Genomic DNA, 18,727 nt, shown 5'->3' on the forward strand with positions numbered 1-18,727 from the left:
TCGCTTTCGAAGTGGAGAGTGCTTTTTGATGAGAATGAGCCAACGTTGAAGCCTCGTTAAATTTCTGGAATTTTCTCGCCGGGTACGGGGCTGAATTTATTGTTTTTTCATCAATATAACAAGCAGGTTAAGTATCGAGGGCTCGCCATCCCCGAGGTCGTCGCGCTACTCCCACGCCGTGGAAATTCACCCTGTCCTGAGGCGGTATTCTGGCTCCTGTTAACCGGTGACGTTCCCACACTCGAGCAAACCGCATCCTTAACGGCGGACTGGGCTTCGCGACGCCTAAGGCGAAGAGAATGGTGGTCCGAAAGAGGCGGAGGGATTGTTGGTGCCGTTCTCCAGGCTCTTCCGAAGACCATGTCGCCTCTTGGAAGACTGTGCGTAGCTTTAACCACCCTTGAAGCGGACGAAAACGTACAAAGAGCCATGAAAACCGGAGCGATGTCGCACACGCATTGGGAAGTGAGCATAAATCTCCATCTGCCGTCTGACCTTTGTAATATTTACTGTAAGATCAACCCTTGTAATATTGACCGTATCTATTCCGTTCGATACGAAACCCATTTTTCGTCTCCTGCCGACAAAAAGTACGCTTACGAAGACTGCATGGAACTGCTGGCCGCATTGCCGGCGATTGTTGGTCTCGTGAGTAAGACTCAGAAGTTGGATAACGCTAGCGAAGAGGGTGATTGGGTGGATTTTCTGCTTCAATGTCTGGGGAACATAGCTGCGGATGACAAGGGAAAGAAATCGTCGCTGGGCGAATTCCTGCGACTCTATATCACAGTAAACGCGTAAGTTTCCCACTGGAAAACTAAAATCGATAATTATTATAATTAAGGAAATTAGGATACCCTGATAAACATTAATGGCAAGTGTGATAAGAATAGTCAGTTGAGAAATCGTGTTATAATCCTATGATTGGCTGACAACGAGTAAAGAGATCAAAGAGATCGTTCAGTTTTGTAAGATCTTTTTAAATCCAGTGCAGGTCCACGAGATTTCGAAAATTTCGCGACCCAGAAACGCAGAGTATTCGCGGAGTATTCGCATATACGTGGCAGTTAATTATAGTCGTCCACACCCTCCGTCAGTAATAGCTTCACCCGTTATCTCTCGGTGTTGATATTTCGCGACAAGTTACACTACAGAGCCAGTCTTTATTTCACCCTCCATATAAGCTCGCAATCAGCTGAAGTTCGAATTACCCAAGTTAACCAATTTCGTTAAGCGACGAGGACGGCGGTTCCCCGGGTGCACACACGACGCAAATACTCGGAGATGCGATATTAGACCCAAGTCAGGCGTTGGCAGCGGGTGCATTGGCTTACGGAGACGAGCCCAGAGGCGGATCAATGCTGCAGGTATGAATAGTTGCAATAAACATATACCGAGAGAGTTCGTCGAGTCTCCAATATCGTCTGAAACGCAGAAAAAAAAAACGAGGATAAAGATAGAAACGAACGATGTAACCATCCCGCAGTACATGCTGTTTCAAAAAAACCTGCAACACGCTCTGGGCGCGAATCCCACGGAAACGGCGATAAGGAACTACCTTTGGCACCTGGTGAAGCGGCAGGGTGAAGTGGCCGGATACAAAGAGTCTGAATTCTGCGATCCTAGGTACGTCGTACTCAGGAACTACGGGAGGGAACGTCTACCGGAGGCAGCGGAGGTCAAGGTAACTCCCGTGGGAAAGCGGAATGCCTGTACACCGTATGACACATCGGGAAGTCGAAGGCACGACACCTGTTGACTTACGGTTATTGGCTCGGCGGCCAGCAGCCCCTCCAAAATCGTTTCAAGCCTATTCCATAACAACGGGCTCGCAGATTACAGACGTGAGAATTTTCTATATCCATTTGGGGGTATCAGGTGTTGGATGAAGCAGCCGCAACTGCGATGTTCCGGAGATAGTACGATCTGTATGGTTTTTTTTTATTGGAAAAGTTATTTGCAAGCTGTTTTTACCTTACCGTAGGAGCGTTGAAGCCACCGATTTGTCTTTAAAGTCGAGCATTAGCAAGCGATAGGTATCACGAGTTTGACGATTTTCTAACTTACGTTCCAAGTTTAACACTCGTAATTAAACGCCGAACGACGCGCTGCTACTCGAAAACGATATTTAAGTTTCTGACAAGAACCCCTTTACGGTTGCAGCTCTCGCGGACTATTTCAAAAGTTTTGATTCCTATCTTGAACCAGGCGAAAGCGAAGAAATCTTGGCCCGAACACAACGCGATTGCCGCTCCCATTTTACAAGTAAGATATTCACACAATTATAAGTATACTAAAAGAACAACGGGGAACGAGAACATTTGTTGAATGGTTGCGAAGACTCGGGTGCCATGTAGAATTAAATCGCTTGCGCAGCTACTGCGAAGAGCAAAATGTATTGTGATATTTTACTGCAAATGAGATGGTAAGTTGGTGCAACAGTTTTGAAATTCGCCATAAATTATAATGAGTAGAAAGCACGAAACTATAATAACTTCGAAATATAACTTTAACAAGAGGAATAATAAGAGAGGCGCGTTACGTCAATAAAATCATGCACACCTCCTGTGTATGACACTGGTATCACACCAGGGTCGCTGGAGATCTCGCATCAAAGATCATTGCGTAGAAACCGACATATCTGGGATACTCTTTAACTAATATATTTCAAGGCGAATTGGTTATCCGTAGCAAAATGAAATTTTGAATGTGGAAATAAAATTCATAAAACAACGAAGCGCCGGAAAACGGATCAATCTACTCAAAAAATCGTAACTCACTGAATTTTCAATATTTTGAGCTGAATATTGACTGAATAACTCTCAAGACACAGATAATGAGGAAGAAAATATATAGAGAAACTGCGCGATGAAAAAAAGGTATTTATTTCAGTGAGTGAAGTTGAATATTTTGGAAAACGAATCAATTAACGATTTTTACGATATTTCATCATTTATCCTGGATCAAATCAGATTATTTTGGATTTTTTTCATGTGGAATTCATGGTGAAGATAACGTGGGGTCATTTTGACTTCGGTATGCAGCGTAAAGGTTAACGACACTTTGATAATACATTACGTAAACGACGTTTACACATGCAATTCGATGGAAATAACATTTTTTAACTGAAGCATTGGTCCTAAAACAGAGATGTAGTCGGAAAATGTTCTCGACGCTGAACATATTACAGCATAAAATATATGAGATTATTACGTTGAGTTTTCTAACGAGTAGATTCAAAACCGATTAATTCGATGATATGTGAAAGAATACCCTCAAAGAGTATCCGGATGTATATCGTTAGTTTATTTATTGTTTGGTACAATCCAAAATGCAATTCATTATTTCTCTTATGCTGTTATTTATAATAGTTATGCAACAAATTCATAATTAAGTGCATCACTCCGAATCACTTCCAAATTATATTTCACTGCTCGCAAATTCAAGAGAAACCATTCCCGTTAAAACGTATAACCCCGACTTGAAGGAAAATAAATAAAACGAGTAACTTCAATATCGTTAAAATTATAAAAACGGTTTCATACATCATATTATGTACGTCCATTCTACCGTGTCGGTTTTGGAATACGGTATCAAATAACGGCTTTGATCAGCATTCTTGCAGCTGGTATTACGAGGTTTACCTATACAGCCAATAAAAAATTGCCAGCACACTCACCTGAGTGCACGTAGTATATCAAATACCGTAGTAGTTTCGTTAAACAATAAAAATTGTGGTTTTCCCCAGAATTGCATAAGTTGTACACATTATTTTATTCCGACTACACGAAAATATATGTATATTTTTGAACAGTATTATGGCCTCCGGGACATGGCGTTCAACCAGGTATTGTTGTGCATGTCCCGTGCTCTCGGAGCTGTCGCTTCCATGATTTGGGCCAGAGCTATCAACGCGCCCGTGGAACGCCCGAGGTCCAGTTGCTCTTACACCTACATGAATGCCGTTAGCAAAATTCGGAAAAAGTCAAAAAAATACTCTGTGAGCTACATCAAGCAAGTCCCAAAGTAAATTGTCGATACGTAATAATAAGAAATAATTAGGCAGACTTTAACAGCAATTTACAAATCAATAGTATATACATAAATAATCAATTCACATTGGTGTGTATAAATCAATTATATATTGTATCCTGTTCATCTGCCGAATCATATAAAAATAAAAATCGCTTTTAGATAACTCGATCGTAATTTCGTATGTACTAAGAATCGTTTATAACTTGTATAACATGTTATCGCGCATCAGGATGGAAGCCGGTTGGTATCGCGCAGCGTTGCAGAAACTAGATTTCTTTTCATTTCCGTTGTAAAATGAACGTATGTTGCAATATTGCATATAGCCTACACGGTAATAATTGATAACTTGATAAGTATTATTGCGTTACGATGCAATTAATTAGTTCCACAAGTGCGGAAGACCGAGTAGGGAAAGTATACAAAGTAGCCAATACAACATACATCACATTATATAAGTATATAATTATTATATCATATTATGACAGATTTTCAAAAGTTACGGTGAAAATAATTGAATTCTTTTAAGTCAACGGTAGCTGCATATTTATAATATTAACGTACAATGTATTTACTTTCTCCCAAGAAAGCGAAATACTCATGAATGAGAAAAGGCTTCGCACGATACGACGATTGAATTTCATTCCGAAAAAATTTCTTAACTCGGGAAAACTGCATTCAAATATCACAGAAAAATGTGTGGTACGCATGCGCAACGTTAACGAGAAGAGGATGACCAATGGGAGAAGTTTGTCATCGCCGTTGTGAATGGCGTGACATTCTCAACTACCGACGAGTCCATCGATCTCGTGCATACACTTACACACGTCGTACGCAAGAGTCGTACGTCTAAATTGTGATAAAAATTCGCTCAAAGATAACCTGTCAATGTTATACGATAATCGCAAGTGTCCTAGAACTAGTGAGAATACGTGCCAACTGACAGTACGGAAAGACATCGAGGTAATATTCGACGCGTAAACAGAATACGCAAGCCTCATTTCGCAAAGGAATGTAGGGTGGTTGTCGGACAGGTTAGATCTAATTGGACCACGTAAGGAAAATTCATTTACTTAACGTATTCAACATGCTTCGCACCAACTCGACTCCGAGCTCAAATCTCCTCGATCTCAGTTTACAAATCTATCGCACGTTTTATGACGAAGCTATCCTGTCGTAGAAAAAAGTATCACAAAGTACGGTTTACCTACGTTGTCAGTAAACAAACAACCACAAACAAGCCAAAGTGGTTCAGAATCAATCATTACTAGTAGCCTCAAATCGTGAATCTTGGTTGTTAAATTTGAATCAAGTGAAAGTAAATTTCTTGATATTTTTCAAATCTTTGAGCATCGCACTTACTGTTAGCTGCTCATTTTTGCTGTCACTATTCGCTTTCCTTTATATAAAGTCTGTTAAGTTTGGCTGGACAAGTTTCACAAGCATAATTCTTGCGTACTCACTAACGCCGCAAATGTACAGTAGCGATGGACTAGATGAAATAATGTATCGCAGATTGGCGATGGCAGATGCTTCATTGAATGACGAGATTGCAAATCCTGCACAAACGACTGCAGCGATGCCGCATAGAATCAGCATCAATACCGTGAGACAGCCGTCCAGTTTGTTGATGACTCACACTACCGGGCACACTGAACTATCAGCCACGCCGTCAGTGAGCATAGGAGGTCTCAATTTTAGCGGGCGTACCGCGGAACAGTCAAGAATTTTTGCAGACAACATTTCGACCGCATTTCAAGAAATTCGACCACTCCTAGAACAAGCCAGAGCGGTATACAATTTCTTTTATATCATTGTTAGAGAGAACATGCAGAAAACTTGTAGATAAATTTAGGTCTTTCATAGTTTTGACATAATGACTCAACTGTTGCGTAAATTGTTTCCCTCATTAGCACTCTCTACCCAATTTTGTTCGTATCTTTCACGGTATTTCAAAATATGGTATATCCTCATTTCTGTCGACATTTCTTGCTTCTACCGGTTTTTAATGACCTGCTTTCTAGAATAATTTCACACTTTAGGCATTTGCAGAAGCACAATATTTCTTATTATCGTCCTAAATAGATTTCATTTTAATTTATCATATAATGCGATTAACAATATTCTCTAAAATTCAGGGTCACCTCTCAAACATGACAAAAACTTGATCTTACTTTCTACTTCGATCATATTATGATTTCCCAATAAATTAATGTACTGGAATGCAAAGCCAAAAGATTGCAATAGCGGCTTATTGTTTACATCTCAGATAATGACTTAGTAAATTGAAAATCATTTGAAACAATTGCGTATACTATGTGCTAAATTCGAAAAAAAACAAGGCAAATTTCAATAACAAAACTCTCAAACTACGATGTTTGAAATCTTTCGAATTTTAATTTCAAATCAGACAATATCCCGAATGAGTAAATGAGTTTATTGCGCTTACCTATAATTGCTTAATGCTTAAATCTTCGTTGTTTTGTGCTCCAATCGCATAACATGGCATTTCAGAGGATGAATGATTATTCTCAAATCGTTTTGGCAGATAAGCTTGGTAGATGCTGTCTCTGTGATTAATCTCACAGGCTTTGAGGTGTTGATGTTTTTCACGATTCTGCAATCTTATCTACAGTTAGTTACTGCAGTATGTAACAATAAGTTCAAAACCTTGTTAGGCGAACCTAAGGTTGTATGTTTTTTGTTACAGCCACATGGAATTGTCCTAACGTCATGGTTGAATGGCCAAACGCAACAAGAGACCCCACCATCTGCGGCAGACAGTTATGTGATAAACCTAAATGATCAGCCATCGACTAGCAACATAGGATCGTCACACCACCAATCCACCCATGATCATCATCATCATCATCACAGAACTGCGACAGACAATTTTTTGAACAACATAAGAGAAGCGGCAAATGCAGAAAGTCAGAATAACAATAATAATGCCGAAGAAGGGGCAACGGATGCCCGGCATATCAGTCCTGAAACAAGAGCTTTGTTAGAAATTTTACAACAATATGTTCCATTTGTGTTGATACTCCTTGCAAAATGCATTTATGATCACCGAGCTGGGATATTACATTTTTTAGCTTTACTAGTAACATTTATTCATACCAATAATAATCTAAAACTCGAAATAGCCAAACAAGAAAATAGAAGTCGTATGGTACTGTTAGTTGTTCTATTTTATATACTTGGTTGTATCGTTTTTATCGATTATATGTCCGAAGAACATAAATTGTATTTGAGTTTGGTTTTGATACCGTCTTATACGCAACCTATTACACTCTGGGAGTTACTATGGTCTCTCGCAATTACAGATTACATATTGAAACTGATTACTATTGTCTTCAAAGCTATTTTGACTTGTCTGCCAGTCAGGATACTTGCATTTCAGAAGCGAGTGAGTATATTTGACTCTATAACATGCCTGCAAAGTTCGTTAAAATGTACTATAACCATATTTAATGCGTGACCTTTGCATCGAATTTAAAAACAGTGATCGATCCAGTTCTACTTGAAAGTGCCTGTTACACATAATTTGTATTTTCCAGGGTAAATACTATCTGATGATAGAAGCCACTTCGCAGTTGTATCGATCTATTGCGACCATTCAACCTTGGTTATATTATTTGCTAGAAGCATACCAAGGCCCGGAAAAGGTTTTGGGAGTATTTTTATCAGCGGCATATATGGTTAGCAAAGGGAGTGATCTGGTATCGCGAGGAAAACTGTTTCGCACAGCTGCATGGAAGTTGCTTCAAAACGTAGTAAGTGTGATAGCAAATAAAGTTTATTCACACCATAATATAGAAATATATTCGATTCTAAGAATGTTACATTGAGTTTTTCCTATAGTATTTTTTTTTATGTGCTTCTCTATCAAGTGAATGAGATCAAACATCCAAATAGCGTTTTCATTCTCAAATATCAGCAAGGCAGCTTTTCAAGTGAAAGTTTTTCCATCTACAGAACATAGGTGTGTCACCGTCGAAGGAACAGCTAACTGCAGCTGGGGGGATATGCGCCATTTGTCACGAAGAGTACGCAACACCTGTCAGATTACGTTGCAAGCATATTTTTTGTGAAACATGCGTGTCAACTTGGCTGGATCGAGAGTCTACCTGTCCATTGTGTCGTGCACCAATCACAGACGACCCAGTTTACCGCGACGGCCATACCACATCTTTCATTCAGTTATATTAACTTCTTGTCTAATATTTAAGTAAAGTTATTTGTATGAAGTTTTTCTGAACACTGAAGTGTTCTAGATATTATTCAAGCAGTAACAAACTCGGGAACAAAAATTAAATAGCATTGAGTTCTTGCGTCATGGACTACTACTACCTAAGATTCCAAGATTGGTGCACTTAGTCGAAAATGTTGAATGTTTTTGAGATAAAAAAAATATATGTTCAATTTTACCGAAAGTAAACTTCAGGTGTCGGAAAATTGAAATAACTAGCTAATATATTAGAGTTTGAATTGTTAGTAAGATTGATAAATAAAAAGGTAGTGCAAGTGTTGGTCCAACTTTGTACAGAAAACAAAATGCGGTTCGTATGAATTGCAGCTAGATTGACTTCAAGTGTTTTGCACTGGTGGCGGGATGACCGAAAAGTTTGATCTATGTGTCTAAATGCCTCTCGTGCTTTGCTTTATTGTGCATTAAGAGCATTCAGAGTTCAAATGAAAAAGTTAAAAATTAAATTAAATTTGAGGTTTGACACGGAGGATTATGATCTTGTAAAATATCTTGTATATACATAAAAAGAAAGATTTTAACCGTAATAATAATGAAAAGAAACTAAACTATTTTAATGCTCGTTTCATGGAATAGTATTAGTTGTTAAGATTCTAAATCATTTGTTTACGTCATCTTTTCATTATCAAAAAGCTCAATCACTTACTACTGATTGAATACAGGCGATCGATGCAAAATGGTACCATATCTTTACTCATAATATGCGATTATTCAACACGAATTTAAATAGATTATGTAACCATATTATGATTTTTCAACGGGTATTGTATTGATATTTATCTATATATTTTTTAAACCGATGCATAGTTATACTGTCAACAGTCATCAAACTGACACTATCAACAATCCATGTTCTTCAAATATAGTATTATGTCTGTTACACTGAATATTGCGTTGTCATTCTCACATCTATAACAGATCATCAAGAAAAAAAAATTAATAAAAGCAAAATCAAACAAGACAATAACCATTGAATGTTACAAGTATTTAATATTACTGTTTTTATTTCGTAACTTTGAAAAAATTTACATATTAAAATAAATATTTACTTATTGAGCATAGTCACTTAGCCAGTCTCAGCTGGGATTGGAAGAATTCCCCATCGCCACGTGTTGCTTGTTTATTTATCTCTCTATGACGGTTGCGGCTAACTATCTCTTCTAGTACTTCACCATCCCCTTTAATCAACCTGTTTAGCCAAGAAAAAGATATATGGGTTTATTTTAGTATTCATTTCGATGACTATTAACCGTACGAAAAGTCTGTAAAAAGATACTCAACAAATGCGATTATATTTTTATGTCATTCTCTAGTTTTTTGAATTGAAATTGAACGAATTATGATTTTACAATCTTGTCTCCCATGCTTGCTTTAAAGAAAGATAATTTTTAAAGTTTTGTGTAGCACGTCAAAATATTTCGGTTTAACTACCTGTAAGGTGCCATTGGATGAAACCGACGAATCGGCTCAATAAAAATGTAAGTGGGTGCATGAAAGATTTCATAACGACAATTGAATGCAATTTCTGTCTACTGGCAATAAATTTAATTCATTATTATAGCAACCTATGACGTCCCGTTTCTTCATCATAGACCTTTCTGATGACGCTCTGTTTTTTCTCCCATTGCTCTTTGGTCATCGGAGCCATTGCTTTTGCCTTCTCGATCACTTCCACCGGTATATCTTTGAGCAGTCTGTCAGTAGTTAAATTTTCTATTTGAGAAGAGGTTTTCTCCTTGGTCGCAGACTTTGCCTTCTTTTTCTTCAATTTCTTCTTCAATTTCTTTTCCTTCTTCCTGCGTTTTTTTTCTATTTTCTGGAGCTTTTTAGTTGCCTTTTTGCGTTTCTTACGTTTCTTTTCAGCACGCGATTCGTCGCTGCTGCTACCAGAACTGCTGCTGCTGCTGCTACTACTATCGCTGTCACTATCACTACTGCTGCTGCTACTACTGCTCGAAGAACTACGTTTTTTTGATTTCTTAGAATTCTTGCTAGAGGAAAGGCTGCGAGCTTTCTTTTTTGCCACTTTATCGCTTCGTAATACGATATCCTTTTCTACTTGTTTTGCATCTTCATGATGCCCACATGTCGCAGCTTCGCTGGTTTTTTCCAAAGCATTGGAAAGAGGGAACTTGTGATCTCCGCTGCCCCTCAAGTCTTCCCGTTCACTCCGATTTTCAAATCCCGAACTACGATTCGATCTTCTGTGATCTGGTTTCATATCTCTATAGCTGCGTTCCGCAAAGTTTTCATTTCTATTGAAGCCCGTGTTGTTACGCGATTCATGATTATACCTAGAACGATATCCTGACCGATTATAGTTCCAGCGTTGGTCATTGCCGCCAAATCGATCATGGCGCTTATCTCTGTGATAATAATTATTTCTTTGGTGATTATTGAATCTTTCTGCGCTATAACTCTGCACATCTTTATTGAATCGCCGATTGTCATTCTTTTTGGCAAATCTGCTACCACTGCAGCTACGGCTTCTGTGTCGATTTCTGTCGCTCTTAGTGTCTTGATTCCGAACATGCTTACTGTCATGCTTTTCGGAGGCCTTATCCTCATTCTCGTCCCGCTTACTATTCTTCACCCGTTTCTCCTTACGACGTACAGAACTTGAGCGGCTTGATGAGCTTGAACTACTATTTGACGAACTGCTGCTATAGCACCTGGATTTCTTTCTTTTGTCTTTAGAACATTGAGTTTTTCGTTTTACCGAAACATCAGAACCGCTAGAGCTGCTGCTGGTACTCGAAGAGGCGTTCCTTTTTCCAGACTTTTTTTTTTTGTTAATTCGCGTTCCCGACCTAGAACGTTCTGTCGATCGCGACTTGTGTTTTGCTGAACCTGCCATCACAAATCAGTCGATCTTTTGTGAACTCGGATTCGATGGATTTGGATATTTTATTTTCGTTCCCGTCCTCAGTAAATTATCGAAAATAATGTAATTTTCAGGTACTGACGACACTCCTTGGTTTTTCCGTATCCGTTCTAGATATAACTTAACCTAACCTAAATTATGATTCTTTACAGACTTGTATTCAACGGTGTAGGATATACTTTCAGCAAAAGAAATTCGTAATTTTCATAACCACACATGATGAACAACTTATTTTTAATCTTCAATTCGAGGCTATTAGGCTCACCGACGTACTCCACTATTAAAATCAAATTAATAAAAGAAAACGAGATAGATACTTTGTTTACAACGGTACCGACGATACGTATGCAACGCTACCGGAACCGGCAAAATTTTGAAAACGATTGTAGAACGCCGGATGCGGAACAATCGGACGAGCAGTCGCGGTCATTTTTAAAACTAATTTTTTCACGTTGATCCAACCTCAATTATATTGCGTCGTTGCAAAAGTGCATTATGCAAATGCGCATAATTATAGATAATATAATAAATACGAGATTGAAGTCCGTCTATTTGGTTTAAGCAATACGGTGGCTGTTGAAATTACTAGAAACCATGGGTGATTTCAAATTGTGAATATTATATGTACAATATGCGATGTATAACTATTGAACTCAAAATTCTAGTTATTGGACTATCATTTTCAACCTTAATGTTCTTAGTTTGAAATCCCTAACATAACTTCGGTTTTCTACATGACATGAGGCTGATTCCCAACTTGTGATCTAAAAAAGTGAAAATGTGGCCGCGACGCTGTTTTGTTTTAACCGTTTCGACTTATTTGGCATGAAAAAGATGCAAAATTCCAAACTTATTACGCATTCAACCGATAAAATGATCAACATTGTATTGTACTTCCAAACTTTCTAATTTTTCGAGGTGAAATCACCATAATAATTTTAATGCTAATGGCTCGTATGGGGGGAAAGTGTTGCTGTAAAAATAAGGTACGCATCCCCACATATTGCGGTGTAGTATAATCTGTCAAACCGTCAACTATCGCGGTTTCAAAAATCATAGAACACTATGTTTTGATTAATGAACAAGTAGATATTCGAGACACGTATGTCAGTCAAAATCGAATAAAATCTGGAAGAAAAATTTACATTGCAATTAATCAGCAGCAAATTGTACATTCGGTTGCATGTATGAATGATTTAAGAAATACTATTCTTTTAATAGTATTTGTACATGCATGCAGTAATTATTTATAATACATTACTAAATGCACGCATATACCATACATATATATACTTGTTACTAAATAATTTGAAATTTGTGTGTATATATGGTATATATATTTAGATAAAAGATACGCATAATGATTTCCGGGCCAAAATTGTTGTCTATTCATACGTATTGTAACTGCGTACATCACATTTTGACTGACTGGCAGTGATCAGTACCTTTATACAATCTATAACTGACGCATTTACATTACACAGGCAAAAATGAAAAGTGATTAACATTCGTATTTAAATTTCGATAGCTATATAAAAGACGAACTTATTCGCAAGCTCATAATATTCAAAATGAAAATGATCGATGGTAATAGAAGTATCAGAAATGTTGTTTTGGGATCGCATTTCTCTGATTCTTCGTTCCTATAAAATCGACAATTCAAAATCAGCATATATTGAATGTTCAGATCGCAGTAGCTGCGGTTTACACAAAACCAGATGCTGCTTTACGTGACGAATTAAAAAGGATTGCGCAAGCATTGACGGTTCCTGGAAAGGGGATCCTCGCAGCGGATGAGTCCCCGGATTCTCTCACCGAGACATTCAGAGAAATGAACTTGGATAATACGGAAACAATCAGAAGAGATTTTAGGCTCATGCTGTTTTCGGCGGATAAGGTCTTTTCAACGATATTCCGCAAAAAGAGTCAATTCATCTTGTCTTGATGTTGAGAAAGTGATTGACGAATCCCACCCGATTACCGTTTCACTTGCTTCTAAGACATTCAAAGTATCATCCGGCGAACATCTCCGCACTCTCAATTGCATATTGCTTTTCAACAGGATCAAATATCCAAGTACATCAGCGGCGTTCTTCTCCACCATGAGACACTCCACCAAGATACACCGGACGGTGTTGATTTTACGGAATTTCTACGTCAACGGAACCTCATCACTGGGATCAAGGTTGATAAAGGTCTCGTAGAAATGTTCGGATCAGACGGTGAAACCACGACGCAAGGATTGGACGATTTGCTGGAGAGGTGCATTGATTATAAGAAAAAAGGCTGTCACTTTGCGAAATGGAGATCAACCTATCGGGTCACAGACACACTGCCCAGTCGGCAGGCCATCGAGACGAACGCTCATCTTTTGGCCAGGTGAATGCCTCTGTCAAATTAAAACAAAAAAAAAAAAAAAAATCGTCGATGACAATAGAGGTTTCGATGATGAAAAAGCTTTCGTTTTTTGTAAGTTTCTTAATAATCCAAGATTCTAACCACAGATACGCCAGCATTTGTCAAAGTGCAAGACTAGTTCCTATGCTCGAACCGGAAGTACTTATCATCGGGGGTCACAGTCTAGCGAGGAGTCAGCAAGTCCATGAGGATATTTTGTCGCTTTTGTACCGCACATTGACCATGCACCAAGTCTACCTCGAAGGAACTATTCTAAAGACGTCGATGGTCACCCCAGGAGTCGACAATGGAGACATTTGTAGTCCAGAGGTAATAGTCACAAAGCATACGGTACTATCACGAATATGCTCACAGTTCAATGACGTTGAAAACGGAATGATGTATTCCACATTTTTTTCCGGTTCGTGACGTAAGCTTTTCTTTTTTTTTTTTGGTAAACCTCGTCACGCTTCTTGCTAACTGGTTTCGATGATTCAATCGTGCAGCTCATAGCAGAAGCCACATTGACAGCCTTAACCAGAACTGTGCCGAGCGCCGTGCCGGCTATCACGTTTCTCAGTGGTGGCCAAAGCGACGATGCATCAACGGTTAACCTGAATGCGATCAACTCTCTTAAGAGTAAGAATAAACCATGGACTTTGACGTTCTGTTACGGGCGCGCTCTTCAGGTACGATGCTTTTTAGTATTTTAAAAAACAAAACTTTTTGATTTCCTATTCACGCTTTCATCGACTTTTAAATTCATGTTTTAAATACGTGCTATTTTCTCACACCCGAAACTAAGGTGTTAGCTATGAAAGTGTGGAATGGACAGCCTTGGCTAGTTGAGAAAGCTCAAGCTAAATTTTTGGAAAGAGCAAAAGCGTGCTCCGAAGCTGCTTTAGGAGAATACAAAGAGAACGTTGACTGCGGCGAAACAGCTGCATGTCAATATCCTATTGATTGACCAACTAAGCGCGATGACGATGTCAACCCAATCATATGATCATGAAAAAATCAAATTTGGAATCAAAAGAACTTGGTTTTCTGTATTTCAACGAATCCATTCCGCAGTTATTTCCCGTGTGCAGTTCGAGGGTTGGTAAAGATAAGGTATTTAAATGAAGCGTCAGTTTTGTACAAAAAGTTCAAAATCTTCACCGCATATCTATAGAGACATGGCACCATCTTCGGTGATAACGCCCATCATACGTCATCCCTGGCCAAGCTCTGATCCCGCAAGCCGAAGATCTGGATCAGTAGATAGAAGTCGGTGCTTTTGAGTGAAACAGTCACTACATTGCTCTCCATACGCATTTCGCAGGGGTGCGACATTCCACTTTTATCGACTCCCTGGGTGACATAGAATCCGAAGTCAAGATTCAAGTAAGTGCTAAGGTGATAGTATACATGATACAATTAATTGATAAAAATCATCAAACCTAAGCGATCAGCTGGCAAATTTTTTTTTAGAAATTATCAGCGTATGCGTCAAGTATGCATGAAAAACAAGCTCTGGACGATATTTGGTTTATACGAAATTAGAATAACGAAATTCCGTAGACATAAAATTAGAACTGTATCTCACATATTCGATGACCTTGAATGACTTCCAAGTGCCATAGAATCAAACTTCATTGCCTTACTTTGAGAAATGCATTTCTTTTAATCACATAGTGTTTGATTGCCGTTTAAACCGGGTACACGATTTGCATGAACATGAATCAATACTTTTTGAAAATTAATGATCTCATTAATCGAGATAATCTTTCAGGAATATTGTGTCACACGACAATCACACGTGTGTAGCATACCATTTGTGCGTTTGCAATGCACGTTTGATTTAAATTAACATTCCAATTTCAATTTTGCATCTGTGCTTCAGTCTGGTAAATTTTTGTGTTCGAATCGATGAAGGAAACCGATCTACAGAACAAGTTTTTTATTCTTCTAAAGATTGACTGGCACGTATAAACATGGATCATGCGACGGATGAAACTATAGCAAAAGATAATACAAGTCCAGGATTATCGCAGTAATAAATCGAGCTTAACGCTGTATTTGAACTTGTATTTGTCAGCTATCTGAAATGAACTCGAAGCCGGTGTCATAATTATACTGCAGTGAGCGTTAACACGTAGTATCTTGTAAGCTTTGATCAAAGTGGGAAATTTTCATACTGCGATTTAACGGTTTATACGAACCATCATCCGTCCATTCAACAGAATAATTTATGTTTAATGGGAAAAAGTACCGTATGCTCTGCATAGTGAGATTTATTTACAGCTCTATAATTATTCAAATAGTCAAACTAACCGAAAAAGTAGTAGTAGTACAATCAACTCGTTCGAGATTCAACGAACAAAGTGTCAAATCAAATAGTTTGACAACCATGCTATTAGAAAAGATACTATTTTTTCCATACGCTCTACTTATCTTATCACTGAATGTCTTTTAATTGCGATCTGTTTGCATCATGGATGCCTGTGATATTGATCTGTCTTATCGCATGGGGCAATTGATACAAATGTTTGAGAATTGAAAAGAAAATATCGCTGAAATGAACTTCGTTTCGGAAATAAATCTTAGTATGTGATTTACAATTTATTTTTTATGAACCAAAAAACTCTTGTCTCTTAAAGGATGGTTGTTGAAAAATACGCCAACGCTGAGCCCGAGCTCAAGCAGGAGTTGAAGGCGATTGCGGAAAAAATCGTTTCCACCGGCAAGGGTATACTGGCCGTGGATGAATCGCCTAACGATATGGGCGAACGTCTACGAGATGTGAATGTTGAAAACACCGAAGAAAATCGCAGAGCTTGGCGCCAGCTCCTTTTCACCGCCAATAAGGTACGCACGTCGAACGCTTTACACAAAAAATAAAAAATCCATCTCACATAAAAGGTTCTCCATAATAATTAATAACGCGTTATGCATGGACTTTTCAAAATTCTACTTTTTGGCTTGGCCTAAGACCGCTTGTTTAGTCAGTCTCACGAGTCAAACTGCTCATACAAAAAATGCGTCGCGGTACATCTGCCAGTGACCTTACATCAGAAATAATTTCTCGTATTAGCCGTTTGTGCAATATTTCCTGGGATTAAATGACTATCACCTTTACAATACTGTACTATGTAGAAAATTGGGCAAATAGGTCGATCTTTAATGCGGTTCTGCCAAACTTGACGCAGGACGTAATTAGCCAGCACATCTCGGGGGTGATTCTCTACCACGAGACACTCTATCAAAATGCCGACGACGGTACCCCGTTCGTAGAGCTTCTTCGTCAGCGCAACATCATCCCCGGCATCAAGGTCGACACGGGCCTCGTTCCTCTGTTCGGCACCACAGGCGAACACACGGCCCAAGGCCTTGACGACCTCCAGGCACGCTGCATCCAGTACAAGAAGGACGGATGCGACTTTGCCAAGTGGCGTTGCGCGTTCAAGATCACAAAGGACACCCCCAGCAAACTATCAATTTTGGAGAACGCGAACGTACTCGCACGCTACGCGAGCATCTGCCAGAGCGCACGTATCGTTCCCATTGTCGAGCCGGATATCCTTTCCGATGGCGACCACGATCTCACCCGATGTCAACAGGTCACGGAAGAAGTATTAGCCGCTGTGTACAAGGTCAGTCTAGTAGACTATCGGAAAAGAAGCCACGAGTTGGAATTCAACGCTTATATTATATATGCTGATGCTACCCTCTAATTTTCATACAATGATCATGTTATTTGTCACAGAACGTTCCGTGCCGAAACTTTACGATACCTAAGAATTGCTTTCGAAACTGGGTTGTTCATGCATCAGCAATTTTTCGCTGCCCATCATAGGTGTATATACAATAACCAATTCTTGTTGACTAGCAAATACTTTGTTTTAATTTTCAGGCCCTCTCAGACCACCACGTTTACCTTGAGGGAACACTTCTAAAACCTAACATGGTAACCCCAGGGCAAAGCTACCCGAAGAAAGCTTCGCCCCAGGAGATCGCTGCGGCGACTGTAACAGCTTTTCAGCGTACAGTACCGGTAGCAGTTCCCGGCATCGCATTCCTCAGCGGCGGACAATCCGAGGAGGATGCTTCGGTGAACCTTGACGCCATAAACAAGTACCCTGGTAAAAAACCCTGGACTCTGACCTTCAGCTATGGACGTGCTCTTCAAGCTTCCGCCCGTAGTGCTTGGAGTGGCGATCCCAATCAGATCGCGGCTGGACAGGAGGAACTCGTGAAGAGAGTCAAGGTACGATACTCGTCCTCTTTTCTTTTTTCTCAACTTGTCTGTTTCTTTTCTGTTTCGTGTTGTTTCCTCTTTTGATGAATAATTTTACAAGCGGACCTTACGGGGTTGTTGATAATTTATTAGTATTATTCTGTGCGATTGATGCGTTTACAGGCAAACGGTGCGGCTTGTCAAGGCAAGTACCTTGCTGGTAGTGTTTCTAGCGAGGCTGCCAGAACATCGAACTTTATCGAAGGTCGTGTGTATTAAGTATTGTGCACTTCTCCCATTTCTCAAAAGCACAGTAAGTAGCTACTTCGTTCCAAACAACAAGTTTCGAAGTGTTGTGCCTGATTGTCAGAAATGTGGCAACAATGAAAACCGCGGTGATTGAAGAGAAAGAAAAACCAAACTAATCAGAAGTAAAAGAAGAAAACCACGAACGTCACGCAATGCTTTGTGAATAATCTTTACTGTAAATAACTCTGAATAAATAAGTTATGATCGAAGAATTAAATTCTAGTTCATTTAATTAAGTACAGTATATCGTAGTACAAACTAGCCATATCAGCGATGCACGAATGAAGTATATAGTCTACATCTGGTATATGGTCAGAATCCTTGCAAGCTGCGAAAGCTCAAATTACGTTTCCGAGAAGATCGAAGGCCAATTCAATGATTGCTCTAGGAGAATACGAGAAGAATTTCTACCGTAGGAATACAATCCCGTATCAATCTTTGGTCTAATATATGCAACATCAATGACGCGATAATTATCATGTGCAACGCGCCAGTGACAAGAATTTCTGGATCAAGCCGCCCGGTAAGTAAAAATGATTAACTGCGTGGAAAATCCGAAACTATGACCGATAAGGCGAAAGGAACACGTGTAGACACGCGTACTATTTATAAGTAG

The 18,727-nt window shown here is 39.1% G+C and overlaps 4 protein-coding genes across 17 annotated transcripts in view; 2 read left to right on the forward strand and 2 right to left on the reverse strand.

Annotated features, from left to right (window-relative positions):
* LOC124301049 (uncharacterized) overlaps positions 1 to 18,727 on the reverse strand; it is a 97,467-nt gene that overhangs the window by 40,811 nt on the left and 37,929 nt on the right. The gene's annotated exons all lie outside the window — the stretch shown is intronic.
* Positions 4,836 to 9,228, forward strand: LOC124301053 (RING finger and transmembrane domain-containing protein 2). 3 transcript variants are annotated; one of them, XM_046755723.1, is made up of 5 exons: positions 4,849 to 5,086; positions 5,548 to 5,824; positions 6,743 to 7,441; positions 7,593 to 7,808; positions 8,011 to 9,228. In XM_046755723.1, exons 2-5 carry the CDS (start codon positions 5,555 to 5,557, stop codon positions 8,242 to 8,244), a joined length of 1,419 nt encoding a protein of 472 aa, XP_046611679.1. In that variant the 5' UTR covers positions 4,849 to 5,086; positions 5,548 to 5,554; the 3' UTR covers positions 8,245 to 9,228. The 3 variants fall into 3 exon arrangements, with proteins under 3 accessions (XP_046611682.1, XP_046611679.1, XP_046611681.1); XM_046755725.1 differs by having other exon boundaries at positions 4,856 to 4,995; XM_046755726.1 differs by lacking the exon at positions 5,548 to 5,824 and having other exon boundaries at positions 4,836 to 4,995.
* On the reverse strand, positions 8,300 to 11,524 carry LOC124301054 (uncharacterized protein DDB_G0271670). The gene is made up of 3 exons (XM_046755727.1): positions 9,868 to 11,524; positions 9,352 to 9,491; positions 8,300 to 9,211 (listed from the first exon to the last, which is right to left on the reverse strand). The coding sequence occupies exons 1-2, from the start codon at positions 11,157 to 11,159 to the stop codon at positions 9,365 to 9,367; spliced, it is 1,419 nt and encodes a 472-aa protein (XP_046611683.1). The 5' UTR covers positions 11,160 to 11,524; the 3' UTR covers positions 8,300 to 9,211; positions 9,352 to 9,364.
* On the forward strand, positions 14,593 to 18,320 carry LOC124301056 (fructose-bisphosphate aldolase-like). 2 transcript variants are annotated; one of them, XM_046755729.1, is made up of 6 exons: positions 14,593 to 14,681; positions 14,758 to 14,969; positions 16,226 to 16,433; positions 16,775 to 17,218; positions 17,479 to 17,832; positions 17,986 to 18,320. In XM_046755729.1, the coding sequence occupies exons 3-6, from the start codon at positions 16,227 to 16,229 to the stop codon at positions 18,079 to 18,081; spliced, it is 1,101 nt and encodes a 366-aa protein (XP_046611685.1). In that variant the 5' UTR covers positions 14,593 to 14,681; positions 14,758 to 14,969; position 16,226; the 3' UTR covers positions 18,082 to 18,320. The 2 variants fall into 2 exon arrangements, with proteins under 2 accessions (XP_046611685.1, XP_046611686.1); XM_046755730.1 differs by lacking the exons at positions 14,593 to 14,681; positions 14,758 to 14,969 and having other exon boundaries at positions 16,232 to 16,433; positions 16,738 to 17,218.

This window comes from Neodiprion virginianus, chromosome 3 (assembly GCF_021901495.1).
Source record: "Neodiprion virginianus isolate iyNeoVirg1 chromosome 3, iyNeoVirg1.1, whole genome shotgun sequence".
NCBI classification, from domain to species: Eukaryota; Metazoa; Arthropoda; class Insecta; order Hymenoptera; family Diprionidae; genus Neodiprion; species Neodiprion virginianus.